This window comes from Brachypodium distachyon, chromosome 4 (assembly GCF_000005505.3).
Source record: "Brachypodium distachyon strain Bd21 chromosome 4, Brachypodium_distachyon_v3.0, whole genome shotgun sequence".
Classification (NCBI taxonomy): domain Eukaryota; kingdom Viridiplantae; phylum Streptophyta; class Magnoliopsida; order Poales; family Poaceae; genus Brachypodium; species Brachypodium distachyon.
This window is the reverse complement of record NC_016134.3, coordinates 34,448,982-34,470,286: the sequence shown is the minus strand read 5'-3', so window position 1 is coordinate 34,470,286 and position 21,305 is coordinate 34,448,982. Positions and strand designations below refer to the sequence as shown.

At 57.3% G+C, this 21,305-nt stretch overlaps 2 protein-coding genes across 2 annotated transcripts; both read right to left on the bottom strand.

The window, feature by feature from the left end:
• Window positions 1-1,606: 1,606 nt before the first annotated feature.
• LOC100841274 lies at window positions 1,607-3,506 on the bottom strand. The gene is made up of 2 exons (XM_003577998.4): window positions 3,039-3,506; window positions 1,607-2,907 (listed from the first exon to the last, which is right to left on the bottom strand). Exons 1-2 carry the CDS (start codon window positions 3,408-3,410, stop codon window positions 1,768-1,770), a joined length of 1,512 nt encoding a protein of 503 aa, XP_003578046.2. The 5' UTR covers window positions 3,411-3,506; the 3' UTR covers window positions 1,607-1,767.
• Window positions 3,507-4,154: 648 nt separating this feature from the next.
• Window positions 4,155-6,372, bottom strand: LOC100840971. Its single transcript, XM_003577997.4, has 3 exons — window positions 5,924-6,372; window positions 4,915-5,675; window positions 4,155-4,834 (listed from the first exon to the last, which is right to left on the bottom strand). Exons 1-3 carry the CDS (start codon window positions 6,224-6,226, stop codon window positions 4,381-4,383), a joined length of 1,518 nt encoding a protein of 505 aa, XP_003578045.1. The 5' UTR covers window positions 6,227-6,372; the 3' UTR covers window positions 4,155-4,380.
• Between the last annotated feature and the right edge of the window lie 14,933 nt (window positions 6,373-21,305).

Sequence of the window (21,305 nt, the reverse complement as noted above, 5' to 3'; positions counted from 1 at the left end):
TGAATTTGGGCTACTCCTCGTCTATATAAACAAGGGGTACGCCTAGGTTTAGGGGAAACCAGGTTTTAGCTTATTCAGAACCTTTTATTGAATTGCTTCAAGCATTCATCGGAAAGTATATAATTCCTCTTTGTTTCGATCAGGAATTTTACCTACACCATATTCATTTCGATAGGGTGTTTTATCTACTGAAAGTTCGAGCGTAATCTGTCGTTCCGCTGGGAATTGGAAGATTGCGAAACCGTTTGTGGTCGGCAGACTACTGCGCAAGTGTGTGGTGTTGCGAATTTCCATTGGGTTGCAAGTTCGTCGTGCAGCGACGGGTGAACAGCCAGAAGATTTGTAGAATCATACAAGTTATCCACGTTGCACTCTGAGAAGATCGGGCCACCCCATATCAGCCGCGCTCCCACCCATCCACCCGAGAATGTCGTCGCGCCCACACCCATCCGCCCGAGCAATGGCGGCGAGATTTGGCCGTGGGGAGGCCGCCGAGCACCAAGGAGGGCCACTAGAAGATCGCTGGGCCGCCTAGGAGGTCGTGGCGGAGCCCCTCCACGTTGCAACGGCACGAATTGATGGCCTTGCCGGCCAAATTGACGGCAGCAACAGGCGTCCGTGGGGCGAGATGGCATCGCCTCTGGCCTCGATTCGGCCTGGAGATGGGGTCGGGGAGGCTCATGACCGAGCTGGGTGGTCGCGGATGAGGCTGGAAATGGCCGCTGGCGGCCGACGGCAGCGGCCAAGCCGGAGCAGCCGGGTCGGGAGAGGCGTAAGAGAGGTGAAATCAGCCGGTTATTTTCCTGCGGACGCTTTTCCAGGTTTAGGGAATGAGCTCCCGGTTCCCTACATTTGGGGAAGAGTAGAGAGAAAATTGGGAACTTGCCTAAATTTTTTGGCAATTAGGAATTATTTAGGAAACCTGCTGGAGCTGTTTTTTTGCTAGATTTAGGGAATGGTGACAATTATTTTAGGGAATGACGCTTTTTAGGGAACCTGCTGGAGTTGCTTTAAGTGGCTGCCAAGTTCCCCCACCTCCCATTTGGACCGTGTACGGTGGATCCAATGGTTGACAATGACAATATTAACATTTGGTTATTCAAAATTTAATATATAATTATAAGTGTATTTTCTGTAAACTTGATCAAACTTGAAAATATTTGATTTAGCACATAGATAGAACATCTTATATTTGGAAATGGAGGTGGTAATCGTGTAACGAAACGTTGTGTTGCACCTAAGGTCTAACAAAATTTTATGTTCCCTTCAAAATCAATTACTTCCATTTTGTTCGGTCGAGAATTAGAAAGTTATTGGACCGCTGTGTACACAGTACATAGTACATAGACCCATGTTTGTAATTGCAACTGCAAGTAAACTCAGGGTCCAAGGTGTATTAAAAAAAGTAAAATGCATTTTATTTTGATTCTCAAGTTAGTCAGTGTATTTTGATAAGCGAAAGTTACGGTTAACTTGACGAAATATGCCATATTTTGTACGTATTAGTCCGTAGCCAGTGTCCGTGTCAAACTAGAAGTTTTTGGTATTTGAGAAGTCCTGACTCAACATGTGCGGTTTTGGGAAATTTACTCAAATACTTCCTCCGTTTCATAATTCTTGTCTTAAATTTGTCTAAAAATGAATGTATCTATTCATAGAAAATGTCTAGATATTTATAAAAAATGTCTAGATACATGTAAGATTTCGACCAGAATTATGTTACGAAGCGACTAATAATTAAGCTCACTTGCGCTATGTAAACACCGCTCACTGCGGCAGCAACTCTCTCTCGTCCTCCTCTTCATCCTCGGTGTCAGACCCCTCACCGCCGGAACGATCTCCAGCTCGCGCCGTCTCAGCCCGCGCTAGGTCTCTGTCCTTGGGGTAGGTGCAGTACAGAAAGGAGTAGATGAGGCAGCACAACGCCATGGGGATGGCGATCGCTGTGTATAAGGCCCTGGCGAGCGAGATCGCGTTGTGCCGGTCCGTCTCGACTGCGGTGACGCGGTCGCCGCCGCTCGCAGCAGCCCGCGCAAGCTTGTATCCGTAGAGGTGCTCAGCGAGGAGGCCGACCACCGCGGGAGCGAACGAGGCGAGCACAGCCTCGAACGTCCGGTCCAGCGCGTACACGGTCGTCCTTGATCGCGGCGGGACGATCTCGGCCAGTATTGGGCTGTTCGTTGCCGAGGTGTTCCAGGAGGTCATGATCCCCATGACGAACAGCACTGCGCCGTGCTTGGCGGAGGTGGACGGGTCGTTCGGGAGCCCGAGCAGCAGGACGGCGGCGAGCGGGATCGCCGAGCCGGCGCTGATCTGCGAGAGGATGATGCGGCCCGAGTTCTTCAGCCGCCCGGCGAGGACGTCCCCCATCTTGCCCCCGAGGAGTCCCCCCAGCGACGTGGCGACTTTGAACACAGTCATCAGCGCCGCCGTCTCGCCATGGGAGAACCCGACGAGCTCCAACCACATGGCCGTGAAGGACAGCGCCGACCAGGGGAACGAGCCCGTGAGCCCCTGCGCGATGATGACCTGGAACGACGGGATCCGCAGCACGGCCTTGGCCTCCCTCGCGAACTCCTGCAGCTCTTGCCGCACCGGCTTGGTGGGCCGGGGAGGTGCTGGGGCCTTGCCGGCGGCCGCGAACGCGCGGATGGAGACACCGACCGCGGCGCCCAGGGCGGCGAGCAGGAGGAAGGCGAGCCGCCAACCCGGGAGGCCGAAGAAGGAGGTGGGCGCCATGAGGAGGCCAAGGGTGGTGCCGCCCACGGTGCCGGCCTTGCTGGCCACCATGAGCCACCCGAAGGCCATGCCCCTGTTGGTGCCGTCGACGGAGTCCGCGACGAAGGCGAAGATCGCCGGGATCTGCAGCGCCAACCCGACGCCGTTCAACGCCGCAGTCACTGCCATCTGCATTGATCGATCGATTGCATATAATCCAAGAGATCCGAAGTACTCCGGCACAGCCGTATAAGAGGAAAACTAAAGTGAGCGTGAATGGGAATCATGGAAACGTGCAATTAAGCAGGGCCGTCACTGGCCTGCGTGAAGGTGGTGGAGAGGCCGATGAGCAAGGTGGCCGCGGCCCAGAGGAAGGCCCCGAGGGCGATGACGCTGAGGCGGTCGTGGCGCGCAGCCAGGTAGGCGGCTAGCGGGTAGCAGGCGGCCTGCACGACGGAGCGGGAGAGCGCGATGGAGCCCAGCGCCGTGGGCGACGCCTGAAGCGCGGCGCCGATCTCCCTGTACACCGACGGGAGCAGCGCGGCGTCGGCGCGCTCCATGGCCAGCGCCGCGTACGCCAGGAGCAGCGTCGCCCCCGCCGTCCGCTTGCCGCGCGCCCGCTGCCTCTTGCTCTGCTCCGGCATCGCGCGTGCGTCGTGGCCTGTCCGTGTGCGTGCGAGCGTGCTGTCCATCCATGCTTTGACCCGGATTAATGCTTGTGCATCTCATGTGCGCGCGCTCGTACCGATGATCTAAACAACTCAGTCTCGTACTGTACTACCGATGATCTAAACAACTCAGTAGGCGAACGAATCTTTCGAGAGCAGCGAAGGTTTTGCCAGTATGTGAGCATTTCGCCCGGAATTTCCTTTTTTACTCCAGTCCTAGTGGCAGCTTTGCACGAGCCACTTGAATTTGATTACCCCCGAATTTCTGGGGTGGTTAGATTACCTTTAACTATAAAACCGTTTAAAATACCGTCCTCACCCTCAACTCTCACTGGTTTTGGTCAGTAACCGGAAATGCGCTGAAATTTTGACAGTACGGTCAGGCAAACATTTATGATTTTCTATATATATATTTTTTCTTCTGGAAACGTCGTTTTTAGTTAAAAAAATTAACCTCGAACGAAATAAGTCATGTTTGCTCAAATAACATTTACGATTTTCTGTAATTTTCTGAAATTTTTCTGAAAACTTTTTCTCAGTTCTAAATTTGAATCTCGAAGGAAAAAAGGTCATTTTCCTCTCAGTTGTTAGCTTAAATGAGTGGAAGTTTGAACAATTTACTGAGGATAACATTTATGTTTTTCTATATTTGTTTCAGATTTTTCTAGAATTTGTTTTTGACTTGAAAATTTGCTATATTTCGTGGTTCAAATTCGAACCTAAAAAACATTTCCAGAAAATAAAATTGAGAATAGAAGATCTACTCGATTGAGATATAATATATGCAATTGGGTTTTGGTTTCTTTTTCTGAATGGTGGAAATGGAACTCCGGGACATATCGAGCGAGCGACATCCGGTGGAAATGTGCTTTCGGATGGCCGGAAAAAAAAAGTACTCTCATTTTGGTACTACGTGTTACAGTTTTCCCGAAATCATGGGACAAAAATTAAGCTCTCATCTGAACGATGCAGCAGAGAGAGCCCTTGTTTCCTGTCACGAGTCCCTGTTCGCCAGCAGCTTCTCCGTTCCCACATCACCGTCGTCATCTGCCCCCGATTCAAAGAGCTCAAACCGCTCGTCGCCACCAGCGTCCTCCTCCAGCTCCATGTCCTGCAGCTCCGACTGTATCAGCGACTGCATCCGGGCGCGCTCCCTGTCCCGCGGGTACGTGCGGTACAGGAACCCGTATATGAGTGCGCAGATGGTCATCGGGATCGCGATGGCCGTGTACAGCGCCTTGGCCAGCGACGCGGCGTTCTCCCGGTCCCTCTCCACGGTGCTGCTCTTGGACTTCTTCCCCGCGTCCGCCAGCCTGAACCCGTACACGTGCTGCGACAGGAAGCCCACGGCCGGTGGCGCGAACGATGCCAGGATCGACTCGAACGACCTGTCCAGCGCGTAGATGCTCGTTCTTGATTTCACCGGCACGATCTCCGCGAAGATCGGGCTGCACACCAAGCAAAATGAATGAAATGCCAATGTATGTTTCAGCAAAAGGGGAAAAAATGCAGAGTATTTTATATATACCTGTTTGTGGCAGCTGAATTCCAGGAGATGATGAGCCCCATGATGAACAAGACGAGTCCGTGGGCGACGCCGGTGGAGGGATCATCCGGGAGCCCGAGGAGCAGGATGCCGGCGAGAGGCACCGCCAAGCCGGCGCTGATCTGCGACAGCACGATCCTCCCGGCGTTCGGGTATCGCCTGGCGAGGGCGTCGCCCATCTTGCCGCCGAGTAGGCCGCCCAGGGCTATCGCGACGGCGAACACCACGCCTAGGACGGCCGTCTCCCCGTGGCTGAACCCGACGAGCTCCAGCCACATGGACAAGAACGACAGCGCCGACCACGGGAACGAGCCGCTCACGCCCTGCGCCACGAAGATCTGGAACGTCGGGATCTGGATCACGGACCGTGCCTCCCTGAGCAGCTCCTTGGCTTCGTCCCACGCGGACCGTTTCTCGCGGAGCGCGTGCCGCGAGCCGCCGGCCTCGTCGGCCGTGGAGAAGTTGGGGTCGACGGCGAAGAACCAGACCAGGACGCCCACGGCGACGCTGATGGCCGCCACGAGGTGGAACGCGAAGCGCCAGCCCGCGACCCCGAAGATGGTGGTGGGCGCCAGCAGCAGGGCGGCGAAGCCCCCGATGATGGCTCCGATGCTGCTGGTCAGCTGCAGCCATCCGAAGGCCGTGCCGCGGTGTTCGTCGTCGGTGGAGTCGGCCACCAGCGACTGGACCGCCGGTATGACCAGAGCTAGGCCGATGCCGTTCAGGCCTCTCGAAATCGCCACCTAGCAAATCAGCACTAGCTAGTTCTCAGTTTGGAACTAGTAGCAATTACAGTCTGCAAATCAGCTACTACAAGAGTCCAAGACTTCACTGTTTCAGGCTTTCGGCAGAAATTAATGCCACGGGAAGAGCATCTCGCTGCCGAGATCTATGCTCGTCGGGGAGACATCAAACTTTCATTTGGCACCGGCTTTCTACTACAGGAAGCTTGAGTTGACCGTTATACTCATGAGAGGACGAACGAGCTCACCTGAAGGAAGGTCTCGGAGATGGCGACGAGGAAGGTAGCGGCGGCCCAGAGGAAGGCCCCCACGGCGATGACGTGGGCGCGGTTGTGGCGCGACGCGGCGTACGCGGCCAGCGGGTAGCACCCGGCCTGCACGATGGAGCGGTAGAGGGTGAGCGCGCCGAGGCCCGTAGGCGTGGTGTGGAGGGCGGCGCCGACCTCCCTGTACACCGCCGGCAGCAGCGCCTCGTCGGCGCGCTCCATGATGGACGCCAGGTTCACCAACACCAGCGTCCGCCGCTCCTGCCACGCCGCCCCTGACCCCATCCTCCCAGGGATCGACCCGCGAATCCTCTTCTCGCCGAGTGCTCAGCTCGAGCTCGCGACGGCCGCCATTCGTAGCGCCGGCGATCTGGGGGCCTTGTCTTCTTCGCGGGGATTTTATGTTACGACCTGTCTACTGTTTGACTGCAAGCTCCCAGCTCTCTTAACGACATGGGGGGTCCGAGATATTAAGTGGGACCAGGTGTCAGTCAGACGAAGCAAGACAACACTTATTTTCTGGTGCAAACGACCTCCAAAAAATGCTGAATTTCGATAAAATTGACCCAAAGTCCAAATAAATTTGAAATCTGGACTCCGCGTCGAACTAATTCACAAATCTGACCCTTTCCAGTAGCGTCCGCATTGAAGGCATTACACCCGCACCATAACGCCCTGTCGCTTGGCGTTGAACCGATGCCAGCGTGGCTATTCCGGGGACCCACCCGCGCCACTATAGCGCCTCAACATCGGGTGCTATACAGATCATATAGCGCCTCATCCCCGGGCGCTATACCCATGTGCCCTAAAGTGGCCGAACCGCTCGGCCCGGAGGCACAACACACACATAGAAGGCTCCTCATTTTTCCTCTCGCGGAAGAAAAGGGGGGCGGCGGCGGTTGCTCCGCCTCCAATCTCTGCCCAAAATCCTTGTATTCTTCGTGGATTTCGTTCGATTTTTCTCCCGAAGGTATTATCCTTCCATCCCCTGAATTATGTCCGTTAAAATTGCTCCGATTTGCTATCTATGTGTGATTCGAGGGGAAAGCTAGGGTTTCTTCAACTACTCCTCGATCTATTCTAGGAATGACTGAATTTGTTCTCGAGATCGATTCATACTTGTATCCAGCTTGTGGTTCAAGCAATTTTATCTATATGTGGCAAATTTATAGGAATATATAATCGGGCCGGACGTCCTATGGTTGCTAGTATTTATAGGCATATATTGTTGGCCATGTGATAGATTAGAAATGCATGTATTTGAGTATGTATAGTCATCCTACCTGTGATAATAAGTTCTCAGATATTACGGCAAACTAATGAAGATTTGTTTTCATGTGTTTCATGCATGTGTTGGTTGCCTGTGATGTTATAAGGAATTATGATTTGTAAATTGTTATAATCATTGCTTTGTTGCTGTTTTTTTATACTGCATGGGTAGTGTTTAATTTTTAAGATGGTTGCAGCATTAGTTGCTTGTTTTGTTGCTAATTTGTAGGGGTGTCATTTTGTTTGTTAACATAGATAATCACGGTTCTTTTATAATGTCTTAATCGGAACATGTAGGATGGCGCTTCTAAATGATCACTACGACATGACTCACCGTGGCCGTTTGATTCGGGATGAACAAATGGTAATGGGAATTTACGTGTTGCTCCTTTTCTCTGATTGTTATGTTCCAAATGTGTAAGTGACATAACCGTATCTGTATTTTTGCAGGATCTTGGACCCCTCAAACTTAGGTCTCACGGTGCCTCCTCAGGCGCCATGTCACAATGAGCGGTACACACCGTACATCCTGGGGACAGGGCTCCTCCCATTCATCCATATGGTGACCCGGTCGACACCTTCAATGAACGCTTGTGCAATCACTACGCTTGTCGACCGGTGGAGGCTTGAGACGCACACATTTCACCTCAGGACCGGGGAGATGACCGTGACTCTGCAGGACGTGTCGATGAACGTGACCTTGCACTCCCCATCGAAGGGGAACCGGTATGTATCGATACGGCCTCTTTGGGGTGGCGCAGGGCGATGGCGGCTCTTATTGGTAGGGCACTGGAGGCCTCGGAGGACCCCGCTAACGATAGAGTGCCAGCCGGCGCTACGTACACTTGTGTCGCACCAGTGGCCCACGGGGTCCCACTGATACGGGACGCGTGGGTCGCCAGTGACGAAGCCCCGTCAGGAAGGCCTTTCGGGAAGCGGTGAGTCCGGAAAGCCTGCCTCGAGGAGATGGCCCTTGGTGAAGGTGAAACTAAGGGCCGAGTATAAGAAGCCCCCAGGAACCCCGGTCCCGGGAAGCTGAAGAAACGCCTCCCGGCAACTAGCCGTGCGCGCTAGCCGGGAAGGGGCACCCCAGCAACCCACGCTCTGGCATGCAGGTGGGGCCCGCAAAACAGTGAAGACATGACAAGACGGCGGACGCAGTGCATTTAATGCACCGACAGGAGTCTTATCAGCAGACCTAGGCTTGCTTAGCAAGGCTAGGGCGACTACCCTACGAACCATTTTTTCTACCCTTTACAGTGGACCGGGCGCTGCATGACGTCCAGCATGGATGAGCGAAGAAGTATTTCACGTGGGTATGACACACGTCTGGGAAACGTGTCACGCTGCATGTATTGGCACCTGTGGTATCCCCTTGTCTATAAAAGAAGGACCAATGCCACCGGTCAAAGGGTTCAGCATTCACCCAAGTAGCCAAGCCCTATAGGGACAAGTAGCAAAGCCCGGGAAACCCCCGACAATCTGTGACACTCATACTAAGAAATACAACTAAAAAGCAGGACGTAGGGTGTTACACCTCCGGGTGGCCCGAACCTGGGTAAAATTCTCGTGTCCACACTGCGTGTCTATCCGGAGCGATCGCTTCGCCCTCCACCGAACCCAAAAGGGGGTGATTGGCATCCCCGGTGCCGGAGACTCGTGCTCCGACATCTGGCGCGCAAGGTAGGGGTGCGTGCAGAGAGCTTCGGGTGACCGCCAGCGTCATCGTCTTCAACACCGGCTTCGTCATCTACGACATCTTCAATGACTAGCTCGCCATGCCGCCCAAGAAGGCAGACGAGTCCCGGGTCGACTTGCGCGACACCCTCGCCATGCGCACTCTACCCCATGACGCCGCGCGCGCGTCGCAAGCACAGGGCGACCAGGGGTCCCCTCCACGGCAGCAACAGCAGTCGCAGCTGCCACCTCCGCCTCCTCGGCCGTCAGCGGAGAACCGGCTGAGGGGATCTGCGGCGCCTAGCACCGGAGCCAGCCGCGCGAGCGACCACAACGTCGCGCGCGCCAGCCAGCGGGTCCACTCGCGGGCTGAAGACGTGCAGCGACAGCTGCGCCACGACCATGGCGCATCGCGTGCGACTCCAGCGGAGTCTCGCCCTACACATTCGAGGGCACCGGGTGACAGGGCGGAGGGCAGCTGATCGGAGAACCGGCAGCCTCCCGCCCAGACCCCGGCAGAAGCTATCATTGCCCCGCATGTCATGGTGCGCTACGAGCCACCACAAGGCACGCCGGTGCATGACGCGTGGAGCGTAGAGCTGGACGCGCTCCTCGCGCTCGCTGCCCAGCAGCCGCAAGGCGAGGGCAGACCGGCTGGTTCAGGCCGGGGACAGAAGCCGCGACGTGGAGACGCACCCCGTGTCTCGGGGCAAGGAGAACACCCTCCCCCGCAGGGAGGGCAAGGAGGCGGGGATACCGTGGGGTCCTCGGACTCATCACCGACCGTCACGTGGGGTGACGCGCGAGGCGTCCTGAACGCCCGCCAGCAGGAAGACCTCCGCCCGCGCTTGGAGCGCCGATGCTGGCGTGAAACAGAATGCCCGCGCCCAGAGGAGCAGGAAGATGCTCCCATGGGCGCCGATGACGGCTGCGCCGGGTGACATGGGCCTGCAAGTTCCGAGCGCCAGTGCTCGGGACGTATGACGGGACCGTGAATCACAAGGACTTTCTCCTAACCTACACGTTGGGCATGCACGCTATTGGTGCCGACGACAAGGTCAGGGCCAACTGGTTTCCGATTGTCCTCAAAGGATCAGCAAGGACTTGGTTGCTCAACCTGCCCGCCGGGTCCATAGCCTCCTGGGCTGACCTGCGTGAGCAGTTCGTGAATGCATTCCAGGGCGGCTACAAGCGCCCGGGAACCATGGCGGAGCTGCACACGATAGTGCAGAAACCGGGGGAGACGTTTCGGGACTTCACCAACAGGTTCTCCAACCTCTCCTACTCCATCCCTGAGGCGGAAGCGGCCGCCATCATCAACACGTACGCCATCAACGTCCACGACCCGAAGATGCGTGAGAAGCTGAACACGCACCGGATCCAGACCACAAGGGATCTCTACGCTCTCGCGCACAAGTGCGTGATGGCCGAGGATGGGCGCTTGGTGCCCGAGCTTGCCGCCAAAGCAGCGGCAAACCCACCCGAGGGCTCCGGGAAGAAGGGCTCCCGGAAACAAGGCGGGAAGCAAGTGCTTGCCGCGGAGCCGGGGGCTCCCAGAGGCCCACCAAGAAGGCGGCATCGGCGGGAGCATCGGGGAGCAAGCCGGCGGTAGCCGCGAGCTGCCCCATCCACACCAATGCCACCCACGACGCGTAGGACTGCCACAACCTCCAGACCATCAAAGAGAAGCGCGAGAAGCGCCACGAGGAACGCCGCGCTGCCGGGGCTTGCTTCAACTGCGGGGACATCGGGAACCTCTCCCGGGACTGCCCGAAAAACCCCCGCGGCGGAGCAGGCCGGGGCGTAGCCAGCAGCGACAAAGGAGAACCCGCGGGGGGCCGTAGTCAAGCCTGTGGCGGCAAGGACCGGCCTCCCCGGGGACGCGACAAGCCTCGCGCCGAGAAGCGCAAGGATGACTGCAGCGCCGACGCCGATGAGCCCGGCTTCCAGGAGCCTCGCGACGTCGCCTGCATTCACGGGGGAGCGTACGCTCTCACGTCTCACGCTGCCGTGAAGTGGCTCACGCGTGAGGTCTGCGCCCTCCTCCCCAGCATGGAGGCACAACAGCCGTTGAGGTGGTCACATGTGCCGATCACCTTCAATTCGGACGATCACCCGATCCGTCCCTTGGGGTCAGGGGTACTCCCCCTCGTTATGTCACCGATCATAAACAACGTGACGGTGACCAAGGTACTGATGGAAAGCGGGGCAAGCCTCAACTTGCTGTCCGCCAAGCTGGTGGAGAAGCTTCAGCTGCCCCTGGAGCAGATGAAGCCCACCGACCCATTCCGGGGGATCATCCCCGAAGTGGTGCAACCCATGGGGCGAATCACGCTCCCGGTGACCTTCGGTTCCCGGGACGCGTTCCGGACTGAGCACATCGTTTTCGATGTAGCTCACACCCCGTTGCCGTATAACGGGATCATTGGTCGGCCGGCGCTGATCAAGTTCATGGCGGCAACCCATTGCGCCTATGACATGATGAAGATGCCGTCAACATACGGCATACTCTCCATCAAGGGCGACCGGAAAGACGCTGCTTGGTGCATGGGAGAGGTCGTGAAGACCTCCGCAGTGGCGGACCCCGGCGACTACGATGTTGCCAGGGACGAGGATCCACTTGCGGGTGAGCAACCCGCACAGAAGAAAGCGCGAGCCGCTCCCGGACAGGACGCCGGGGGCAGCTCCAGCTCCAGGCCGCGCGTTAGCAATGGCGCGAAGCTGAAGGAGGAGGGCACCAAGGTCAAGAAGGTGCCCCTGCATGCCGATAACGAGGCAAGCACCGTCTCCATCGGTGTGAGCCTCGGCGACAAATAGGAAAGCGCCCTCGTCACCTTCCTCCGGGAGAACTCTGACGTGTTCGCTTGGGAGCCGTCAGATCTTCCCGGAGTCCCTAGGGAGGTGATCGAGCATCAGCTAACGGTGCGGCCAGACGCGCGGCCCGTCAAGCAGAAGGTTCGCCGGCAAGCACAAGAACACAAAGACTTCATCCAACAGGAAGTGGAGAAGCTCAAGAACGCCTGGGCGATCAGGAAATTGTTGTACCCCACTTGGTTAGCAAACCCTGTTGTAGTCGCTAAGGCTGGAAATAAATTGCGCATGTGTGTAGATTTTACTGATCTTAATCGCGCATGTCCTAAGGACCCCTTCACTGTACCCCGAATCGATCAAATAGTAGATTCTACAACAGGTTGTGAGTCTTTGTGCTTTCTGGATGCTTTCTCCGGCTACCATCAGATTAAGATGGCAGTCGAAGACGAGGAGAAAACAATGTTCATTACCCCGGTTAGCTGCTACTGTTACACGTGCATGCCTTTCGGGCTGAAGAACACGGGCTCGACATTTCAGTGTGCCTTGCGCGAGTGTCTAGGACCCCAGCTAGGCCGGAATATTGAGGCCTACATGGACGATATCGTCGTTAAGTCGCGGCGTAGGGACTCGCTCGTCGGCGACCTGCAGGAGACGTTCAACAACCTCCGTAGGATGAAGCTCAAGCTTAACCCCGAGAAGTGCACGTTCGGTGTGGACTCAGGGCACTTGTTGGGCTTCCTGGTATCTCACAGGGGAATCGAAGCGAACCCACAGAAGATCGAAGCGATCGAGAAGATGGAGGCACCCCGCAAGGTTAGAGACGTCCAGCGCCTCAACGGGTGCGTTGCAGTGCTTGGGCGTTTCATCTCAAGGCTGGGCGAGCGAGCCCTGCCTTTCTTCAAGGTAATGAAGAAGAAGGGTCCAATCAATTGGACTCCCGAGGCGGAAGCGGCGTTCCAGGACTTGAAGCAGTACCTGAAATCGCCGCCAGTCCTCGTCGCCCCCAATCCGGGCGAGCCGTGGCTGCTATACCTGGCAGCGACGGACCAGGTAGTGAGCTCCGTGCTCGTTGCCGAGAGGGAAAAGCAAGTCCCGGGGGCTGAGACGGAAGAGCCGGTGGCTCCCGGCGAGCTGAAGGAACCCCCGACTGCCACCTCTGCCCCTGGATCCGAGGGACACCCCATGCAGGCTGCCCCCCGCAAGCGGCTAGTGCAGCATCCCGTGTACTTCGTTAGCACGGTGCTGCGTGATGCCCAGGTACGGTACCTGCGGGTCCAGAAGTTCCTGCTTGGGGTCCTGCTCGCTTCAAGGAAGTTGCGTCATTACTTTCAGGCGCACAGCATCACGGTGGTGTCGGGGTTCTGCCTAGAGAGGGCCCTCACCAACCATGAAGCCACCGGGAGGGTGGCCGAGTGGAGGATGGAGCTGGCGGAGTTCGGGCTGCGTTTCGCAAACACCAAGAGTATCAAGAGCACCGCTCTCGCTGACTTCGTCGCGGAGTGGACATCAACAGGCATAGGATAAGAAGAGCCGGAAGCGAGCCTTCCCGGCAGATTGGACGAAGGGTACTAGGTCATGTACTTTGACGGCGCCTTCTGCTTGCAGGGCGCCGGTGCCGGAGTGGTGATCGAGTCGTCCACTAGAGATCAGCTCAAGTTCGTAATACAGCTCAACTTCGCCAACTCCACCAACAACACGGCAGAGTATGAGGGGCTGCTTGTCAGGCTGCGCGCGGCGATCGCCCTCGACATCAAGCGCTTGGTTGTTCACGGAGACTCCCAACTCGTGATCAACCAGGTAAATAAGGACTACAACTGTCCCTAGATGGCAGCGTACGTGGAGGAAATGCAAAAATTGGAGTCCAAGTTCAAGGGACTTCGATTTGAGCACATGAAGCACAAGGACAACTTTGTTGCGGATGAACTGTCCAAATGGGCAGCGGAACGCAGCAAGGTGCTTCCTGGGGTGTTCGTGCAGAGGCAGTCAAAGCCCTCTGTCGACCCCAAGACAGTTTCCGGGGAAGCCCCTCCGTCAACTCAAGGTAACCCTGCAGCTGCGGGGGACCATGCCGCCAAGATGGTGGCATACACTAGCCGGGAGCCACCACCCTGGGGGACGGATACTACTCGTTACCTCAGGGACGGGACCCTCCCGGAGGAAGACGTTGCCGCGGAGCGAGTAGCCCGGCAAGCTAAGATGTACGCCCTGGTGGACGGGGAACTCTACCGAAGGCGTCCTAATGGAGTCATGCTCCTCTGCGTGCCCCAGAAAGAAGGGCGCACGTTGCTGGAGGATATACATCAAGGCACATGCTCGCACCATGTGGCCTCCAGGGCACTAGCTGGGAAAGCGTTCTGGCACGGCTTTTAGTATCCGACAGCACTAGCCGATGCCGAACAATTAGTCAAGACCTGTGAAGCGTGCCAGTTTCATGCCAAGAAGAGCAACCAGCCAGCGCAAGCCCTGCAAGTCATCCCGTCCTCGTGGCCATTCGCGGTCTGGGGGATGGACATTGTCAGCAAGTTGCCAAGAGCAGTTGGTGGCTACGAATACTTGCTCGTGGCCATCGACAAGTTCTTGAAGTGGATCGAGGTGGAGCCTGTCCGGGCCGTCATGGCGCAGGCAGCCATCAAGTTCTTCAAGGGCATTGTGTGCCGGTTTGGTGTGCCTAACGGCATCATCACCGACAATGGCACGCAATTCACTAGTGCGGTGTTCCAAGCTTACTGCAAGGACATGGGCACTAAGATTCACTTTGCCTCTGTTGCTCATCCGAGGAGCAATGGGCAAGTTGAGCGAGCCAACGCAGAAGTGCTGCGGGGGCTCAAGACGTGAACCTTTGACAAGCTCAAGGGCCACGGGAAACACTGGGTTGAAGAACTCCAGCCCGTGCTGTGGTCGCTGCGGACCACACCAAGTCGGGCGATGGGTCAACCTCCGTTTACCCTCGCCTACGGGGAAGAAGCTGTGCTGCCCCTCGAGCTCAAGCATGGGTCACCTCGGGTACGCGCATACGGCGACAAGAGCCAACACACACAGAGGATTGATAACCTTACCTTCATCGAGGAGATTCAATGCTGGGCTGCTGCGCGAGCTGCAGGCTACCAGCAGGGACTCCGTCGCTATCACGACAAGAGAGTCCGTCCCCGGGGGCTCAAGGTTGGAGACCTCGTCCTGCGCCGGATACAAGGAACGAAGGCCGGGAACAAGTTGACTCTAATCTGGGAAGGCCCTTTCCTGGTAGTGCAGGTGAACAGACCGGGGGCTGTCCGGTTGAAAACCGAAGAAGGCTTGTCGGTGTCCAATAGTTGGAACATTGAGCACCTGCGCAAGTTATACCCGTGAAACGGTGGTGCCTTACCCACGGGTGATGCTGCGGTAACGTGCCTCTTTAAGCTAGCGTAGCCGGGCAAGGCCCGATTGTAATCCGCTAGCACAAAGTTGAATAAAGATAAGTGTTGCTTCAATAAATATTGTGCTTTGATGCTTAATGAGTGCTTCTGTCTCCTGCTCTAGGTGCACATAATTGTCTCCTCATCCATGACTGTGAGCAGGGGGCTGCCGGAATCCCGAAAACCAAGCTCGTTGCCTGGACGACCCGGAACGAGGCCTAGGAGTTGCCGGACCTGTCCGCAACGTACTATGCGCCAGCAGTGCACCATGGGAATATAAAGATGATCACACCCAAGTCTGAGGTTGACTCTTCTGTGCCCGGGGGCTGGGAGTCAGGAGGTTACCCAGTTTGAACTGTTTTTCGTGCATTTCGATTTTTTTTTCTATGCACCTTGGGCACTGCAGGAATCTGACATGCAGGGTAAAGATGAGGCGAAGACACACTGTGATGCTCGTGGGGTGGTCACGGGTGTCGTCGTCTTGCGAGTAAGTTGTACATATATGGCAATTGCTTCGAGGCTTGATGCAGGAAGCTGAGACAGAGCCAGTGCCTCCACGCGGCGACTGGGGGTCCCGCGCGTGTGGAGGCAAGGGCAGCGCTTCGGCTATTTAAAGAGACCAGGGCAAGGGCGACACCAGCAACGGGCAAGAAAGCAAGAGATGTCGCAGAGAGGCGACGGTGGTGCATCCCTCTTCGCTTGTTGTTGAGGGTGTTCCCACCATTGCGGCCCTGCCACATCTCTTATGGAACGACACCAGAAATGGCGGTGCAGTGGGCGAGGGGCGTCGCGAAGACGCTGCTGTGGTGGTGCATGCCGCTGGAGGGTGCACTGCCACAGCGTCCTTGCCACGGCTCTCAACAAGGTGCGACAAGACCAAAGAGAATGGAAAGCTAAGTACTTTGTCTTAGGTCCTTGGCTCTTCCTCTAGTAACGCTGGTTTGCTGAGGTAAGCTCGGTCCCCGTGTTGCCGAAGCGTAGGAAGGACGCGTGCGGGGTAGGACGCCCCCCACAGGTGGCTCGCGGGTCCGTCCCGGAGGCGTGCGCACTGGGGTAGTTAACTCGCTGGCGGAGTGGCTGGCCGCTGCTGTTTGGTCCCAGGTTGGCACTGTGGGTCCGTCCCGGGTCCCTAGTCTAGCCAAACATGTAGTTGGCGAGTCCCCTGATACGCAAGGCTAAAGCATGAGAAGGACAAAGCCCCTCTCTGGCAAGCTAGTCTTAGACAAAGAAGCGAGTAAAAGTAGCATTTGATATATTGAAGCTTGAACAAACGAGTTAACGAATAACACTTGCAATGATAAGGGGAAGCTAACATAAAAAGTTCTAAGGCACCGTGCGCCACTTGCAGGAAAATAAAAAACAAACAAGCAGTTATGCAGGAGGTGCTCCCGGGGCGGCTGCGTCGGTGTCGGGTGCATCCTCGGCATCGGGGGCTTCCCCGTCAACCTCCTCGTCAGTGGCCTCGGCGTCATCGACCTTGCCTTGCATCCGCGCCACCATCTCGTCCACAACGCTCTGCAACACTTCCCGGTGGCTCTTGGCATCTTCCTCGTCCGAACAGGCGTCGAAGACCGACTCGAACGTGAAGTCGGGGTGCGCGGAGTGGACCTGGGTGAGAATCTGCCTGGCGACCTGCTCGGCTGCAAGGCCGACTTGCCAGTCCCCGAAGGCCGTAACACAGCTTTGCAGGCTGCTCAGTCGGCCGACGAAGTCTGCGATGAAGGAAGTGAAGCTACCCATGTCATCCCCATCGAAGGAAGCCACAGGGATGTTGAATCCCTGCAGCGCCTCCACCGCCGAGTCAGCCAACTTCTTCAGCCTGGCCACCTCTACTGTCCTGTGGGCCCGCAGTTCAGTGCACGCACTGCGAGCCTCCTGGGCCTGCAGCTTGTGTTCGCGACACTCGAACTTCAGCCTGCCGATCTCGGACGCCTTCTTGGTGTTGTCGTCGTTGACTAGATGGGGTTCTTGCCGCACCGTGTCGAGCTCACCCTGAAGGGACGAGCCAGCATCTTGGGTGGCCTTGAGCTGTCCCGCAAGCTCGCGCTCCCGGGAGCGAGCCTGGTCCTGCAGCTCCTTGTCCCGGCGCGCTGAGGCTTCAGCTGCTGTTGCAACCGCCGTCTCCAGCTCTCCGACCTCGCAGCGGAGGCGCTGGATCTCCAGGGAGTAGTTGGATAGTAAGTCCGTCTTCTCTTGGAGACGCCCCTGGAACGAGTTCAGAGCCGCTTGGTGCTCATCCTCGCTCTTGGCGTGCGTGGCCTTCACCGGCTCGAGCTCCCGCTGGTGCTCTTGCTGGAGATCCCACAGCTGCTGAAGGACCTGCGCCTCCGGCACCCCTTGCACAGCAGGCGTTGCCCCGGCTTGCCGTGCCTGCTGGAGCTCCTCCCGGAGCCGTTGCAGCTCGGTGCGCTGCTACTCCGCCTCCCGTCGTGCTGCGCTCAGTTCCTCCACTGCGCGGGCGTGGTGCCGCTGCATGTCGTTGAAGAAATCGACGAACATCCGCTACTGCTGCTGGATGTTGTCGATCACTTGGTGTCCCTGCTGGAACATGTTGGGGTCACAAGTAATCCGACCCTATCTACGCCCGGTGAGCTCCCCTGCTCCCGGGCTGAAGGTGGCTCTAGCGGAGGAGGACCCCGCCACAACCGTCTGTGATCCCGAGGGTGTGTCGGGATTTGACGGCACGCCCCCGGCCTGGCCAAGCCCCGCTGCTCCTTGCCCATCCAAAGGGGCGGGCTGGGGACTCGGGGGCTTCTCCAGAATGCCACCACCTGCTCCGGCAGGCGGAGGCTGCTCTGTGTCCCCTGCCACAGATGGCGCCCCCTGCGTGGCGTCGCCTGCGCCAGCAATCGCGGCCTCGGCAGGAGCTGTGGCCGATTGCTGAAGGGCTCCGATAGAGGCAATCTCCGACGGAAAATCGTTGTCGACCTTGCTGGTGAGGTCGATTACTCGCACCTCGATGGGTGCGGGTGCTGCCGGAACATCCCCGGCAACTGCACGAAGAGCACCTCCATCAAGTATGGGACGTGGTGTGAATGGGTAAAGGAAATGTTGGGACTCGCACGTACCTGCCGCTAGGCCGGTGCCCTGCGAGCTCGAATCGGGCACCCTCGAGTCCCTGGCGGCTGCTGCCGCCGTCACGACAGCCACGCCAGCGGTATCTCGATCGCCACCGCCCAATGCCGGGCGGGGCTTCTTGGTTGGGGCTGCCGGTGACGTGCTGGTCTGCCCCCTCTTCCTCGAAGAACTAGAGGACGTGAAAACAAGTTAGTCAGCAAAATTGCAAGTGTTCGGAACCACGTTGAGCTCACCCCGCCGGTTTGAGCTTGAGCACCCTGTCCGCCAGGATGCTCCTTGCCGGGGGCCTGCTCCGGGCGGGTGGGACGGGCAAAGCCGCCGGGGTAGTCAGGGCGACTATTGCAGCCGCGTCGCTGCCGCCGGAGGTCCCAGTCCCCACGTCGTCGTGAGGCTCCTGAGGCTGCGGGCTGGCCTCCTGCCTGCTCGCCCGCTCAGCTGCAGACAGCCTTACCAGGGCGACGTCGTCTTCCTCGTCGTCCTCCTCTGGCGCGACCCCTCCAGCTGCCGGAGGGGGGGGCGTCATCATCGTCGTCGTCGTGGCTGAGGTCTCGTCCGACGCCCAGCGACGAGTCATCGGAGTCCGAACCCTCTGGCCTCGCGGAGGCCTGGCCTTAGGCCCCCTTCCCCGACTCAGCAGCCGGCTCCTTGCCCCTGCGGGGCCTGGGCTGCGGGGGGGAGGGGGGGCGGGTTGCGTCGAGGGGTCCTCCATGATCCCCCACTCATCGCAGAGTGGGAGATCCCGGGATCCCGGGTTCGAGATCCCGGAGTGGAGCGGGTGCGCTCCAAGCGGGGGCAGCCGGTAGGGTTCGTCCTCACCGGTGATGCCCTTCACCCAGAACTACACTTCCTCCGGGAGGAGGTCTGTGCGCTGCAGTCGAGTCTGGTCACCGGACCCGTTGTACATCCACGCCAGATGTGAGCGCCGCTGCAAGGGAGCCACGCGCCTCCCGATGAAGTGGCGCACCACATCCGTGTCTGTAAGCCCAGCCTCGTGGAGCGCCTTGATCTTGGCACAGATCGGTGCCAGCTCCTCGTCCTTTTGGTCGCGGAGCGTCCAGTTGTCAAAGCCCTTCGGGGGCCCGAGGGGCTCCTCGTGGAACTCTTGGAGCTCGTCGGTGCGCACCCAGCGCCAGTCGCGGCGCCATTCGTGCTCGATCTTTTTCTTCCCCAGCTCGATGAACTCCGACTTGATCCGGTCGTGGAATCTGAACACCACTCTCGAGGACAGGGGAGCCTTCTTCTCCACCCTCGGGTAGTAGTAGTGGCGACATAGAGCCACTGACGGCATTACCCCCATGAATGCTTCACAAAGGTGTTGGAAGACAACCAATGTGAAGAACGACGTGGGGTGAAGTTGCGCCATGATGAGCCCGTAGGTCTTCATGACTGCTGAAAGGAAGTAAGAGTGTGGCGGCACGAACCCGGCTAGGATGAACCTCCCAAAGATCCGGAAGTACTGTTGGTCATGCTCCGCGCCGACGGGGCGTCGGCCCGTACTCGTTGTGCTTGGTGGCCAGCGCCAAGACCAGCTCGTCTACCCCCTCACCGTTGTACCCGGGGGGGGGGGGTGGAAGAAGGCGAACTTAGCCCGCATTTCCTCATCCTTCCGGGCTCGGTCCGACAGCTCCGCTTGCTGGCCTTCTCGCGCTTTTCCCCTTTGCTGGTGCTCCCCTTGGGACGGTTCTGGCCCTTGGAAGACATCGGCGGAGGTGGGGAGGTGATTTGGTTGGAGTTGGGGCACGGAGAGCTTGAGAGGAGGCAATGGCAGGAGCAAGAGGCAGTGGGGAGTGCCCGCCGCCAGCCTTGGGTATTTATCGGGGCTGGCGGGCTGCAACAGACACCCCCACGATCAGCAGTAAAGTGCCCTAAAGAATCGGAGATTAAGAGGGGGTGCGTGACGTGGCCTTAACTCTCTGGTGATTAAGGGGGATAAGGCACGAAATCGTGCGCCCGACCGTTTCACTCGGAGGAGTGGAACCGTGAATGCGGCCTGCGAGGCCGGGTGCCATGGGGACTCCCCTTGGGACCCACGCGTCGGATAGGGCGTGGCCCGGCAACTTGAATCGTTGAGAACTTCTCCGAGTGCCCTGAGGGTGCTGCCAACGAGGTGGTTGAGCAGTACGCACGAGTATACGTGTGGTACGTCATCACACGCACTCTGTTTGCTGACGGGGGTGGCAGGACAAGTCAATAGCATTGCCTGAAGGCCTTGACCGTATGGGACTCGGATTGGAGCTGGGGCACAGCTGCACTTGCATACCTTTACCGGCAGGTAATGATGTACTATTAATTTATTTATGTGTACATGACCTGTGATGACATGTCTTCACTTATTTTCTGATTGCCTTTTTGTTTTAGTTGGACGATGCTTGTCGTAGGAGCAGAGCAGACAGCGGCATAGGTGGTCCATTGCTTCTTTTGTCTGTTTGGAGCTGGGAAAGCTTCCCCAATGGACGACCGGAAGCGTTGGCATACAACGATTGGGCCGATCACGACAACCTGCTGCGGGGACCCACTTGGGCTTACAAGTGGGACCGTCCGAGAGATAACTGGAACGACACTAAACTTCTGTACAAGCAGTACACGAACGAGTTCGACACTTTAACCCGTGAGCAGGTAAATATTGTCATTGCAGCACCTATTATGATTTCAATGCTTTCTATGGTAACCGAACATTGCGATGCTTGCCATATGTTTAAGGTGGAATGGCAGCCATATGGTAGCGGGGGCGATTTCAGGCTCCCATTCGGTTATGACCTCAACCCGAAGTGCTTGGAAGAACGACATATGTGGTTAATGTGATGCCCAATGATATGCATTTGGGTGGTTGAACTTCATCAACCACATCGTGTGATGCAACAGTTTGGGTTGTTGCAGACTAATCTGCCAAAGTTGAAGGACACGAACATAAAGCTTCACAAGTAAGTATTTGTTGTCCCCATGAAGCTTTGTGGTGTTACCTTTTTGCCGTAATAATATGGTGCCTCGTAAATATTTGTAGGATTGATAGGAAAAAATAGAAGAGGAAACAAAATTGGCAAAAGGAACATAGCATGCATGTGGACAAGTTCAAAAGGTGCTTGGCCAAGATGGAGAATGGTGAAGGAAGTTTGCACAAAAATGCCGCATGCACCATC

Bases quoted from the DNA above. Each gene is read 5' to 3' on its own strand.
- LOC100841274 (XM_003577998.4), bottom strand. From the start codon at position 3,410: ATGGACAGCACGCTCGCACGCACACGGACAGGCCACGACGCACGCGCG. The intron at 2,908-3,038 runs GCCAGTGACGGC...CGATCAATGCAG, and splicing joins TCTCCACCACCTTCACGCAG to ATGGCAGTGACTGCGGCGTT.
- LOC100840971 (XM_003577997.4), bottom strand. From the start codon at position 6,226: ATGGGGTCAGGGGCGGCGTGGCAGGAGCGGCGGACGCTGGTGTTGGTG. The intron at 5,676-5,923 runs GTGAGCTCGTTC...CTGATTTGCTAG, and splicing joins TCTCCGAGACCTTCCTTCAG to GTGGCGATTTCGAGAGGCCT. The intron at 4,835-4,914 runs GTATATATAAAA...CTTGGTGTGCAG, and splicing joins AATTCAGCTGCCACAAACAG to CCCGATCTTCGCGGAGATCG.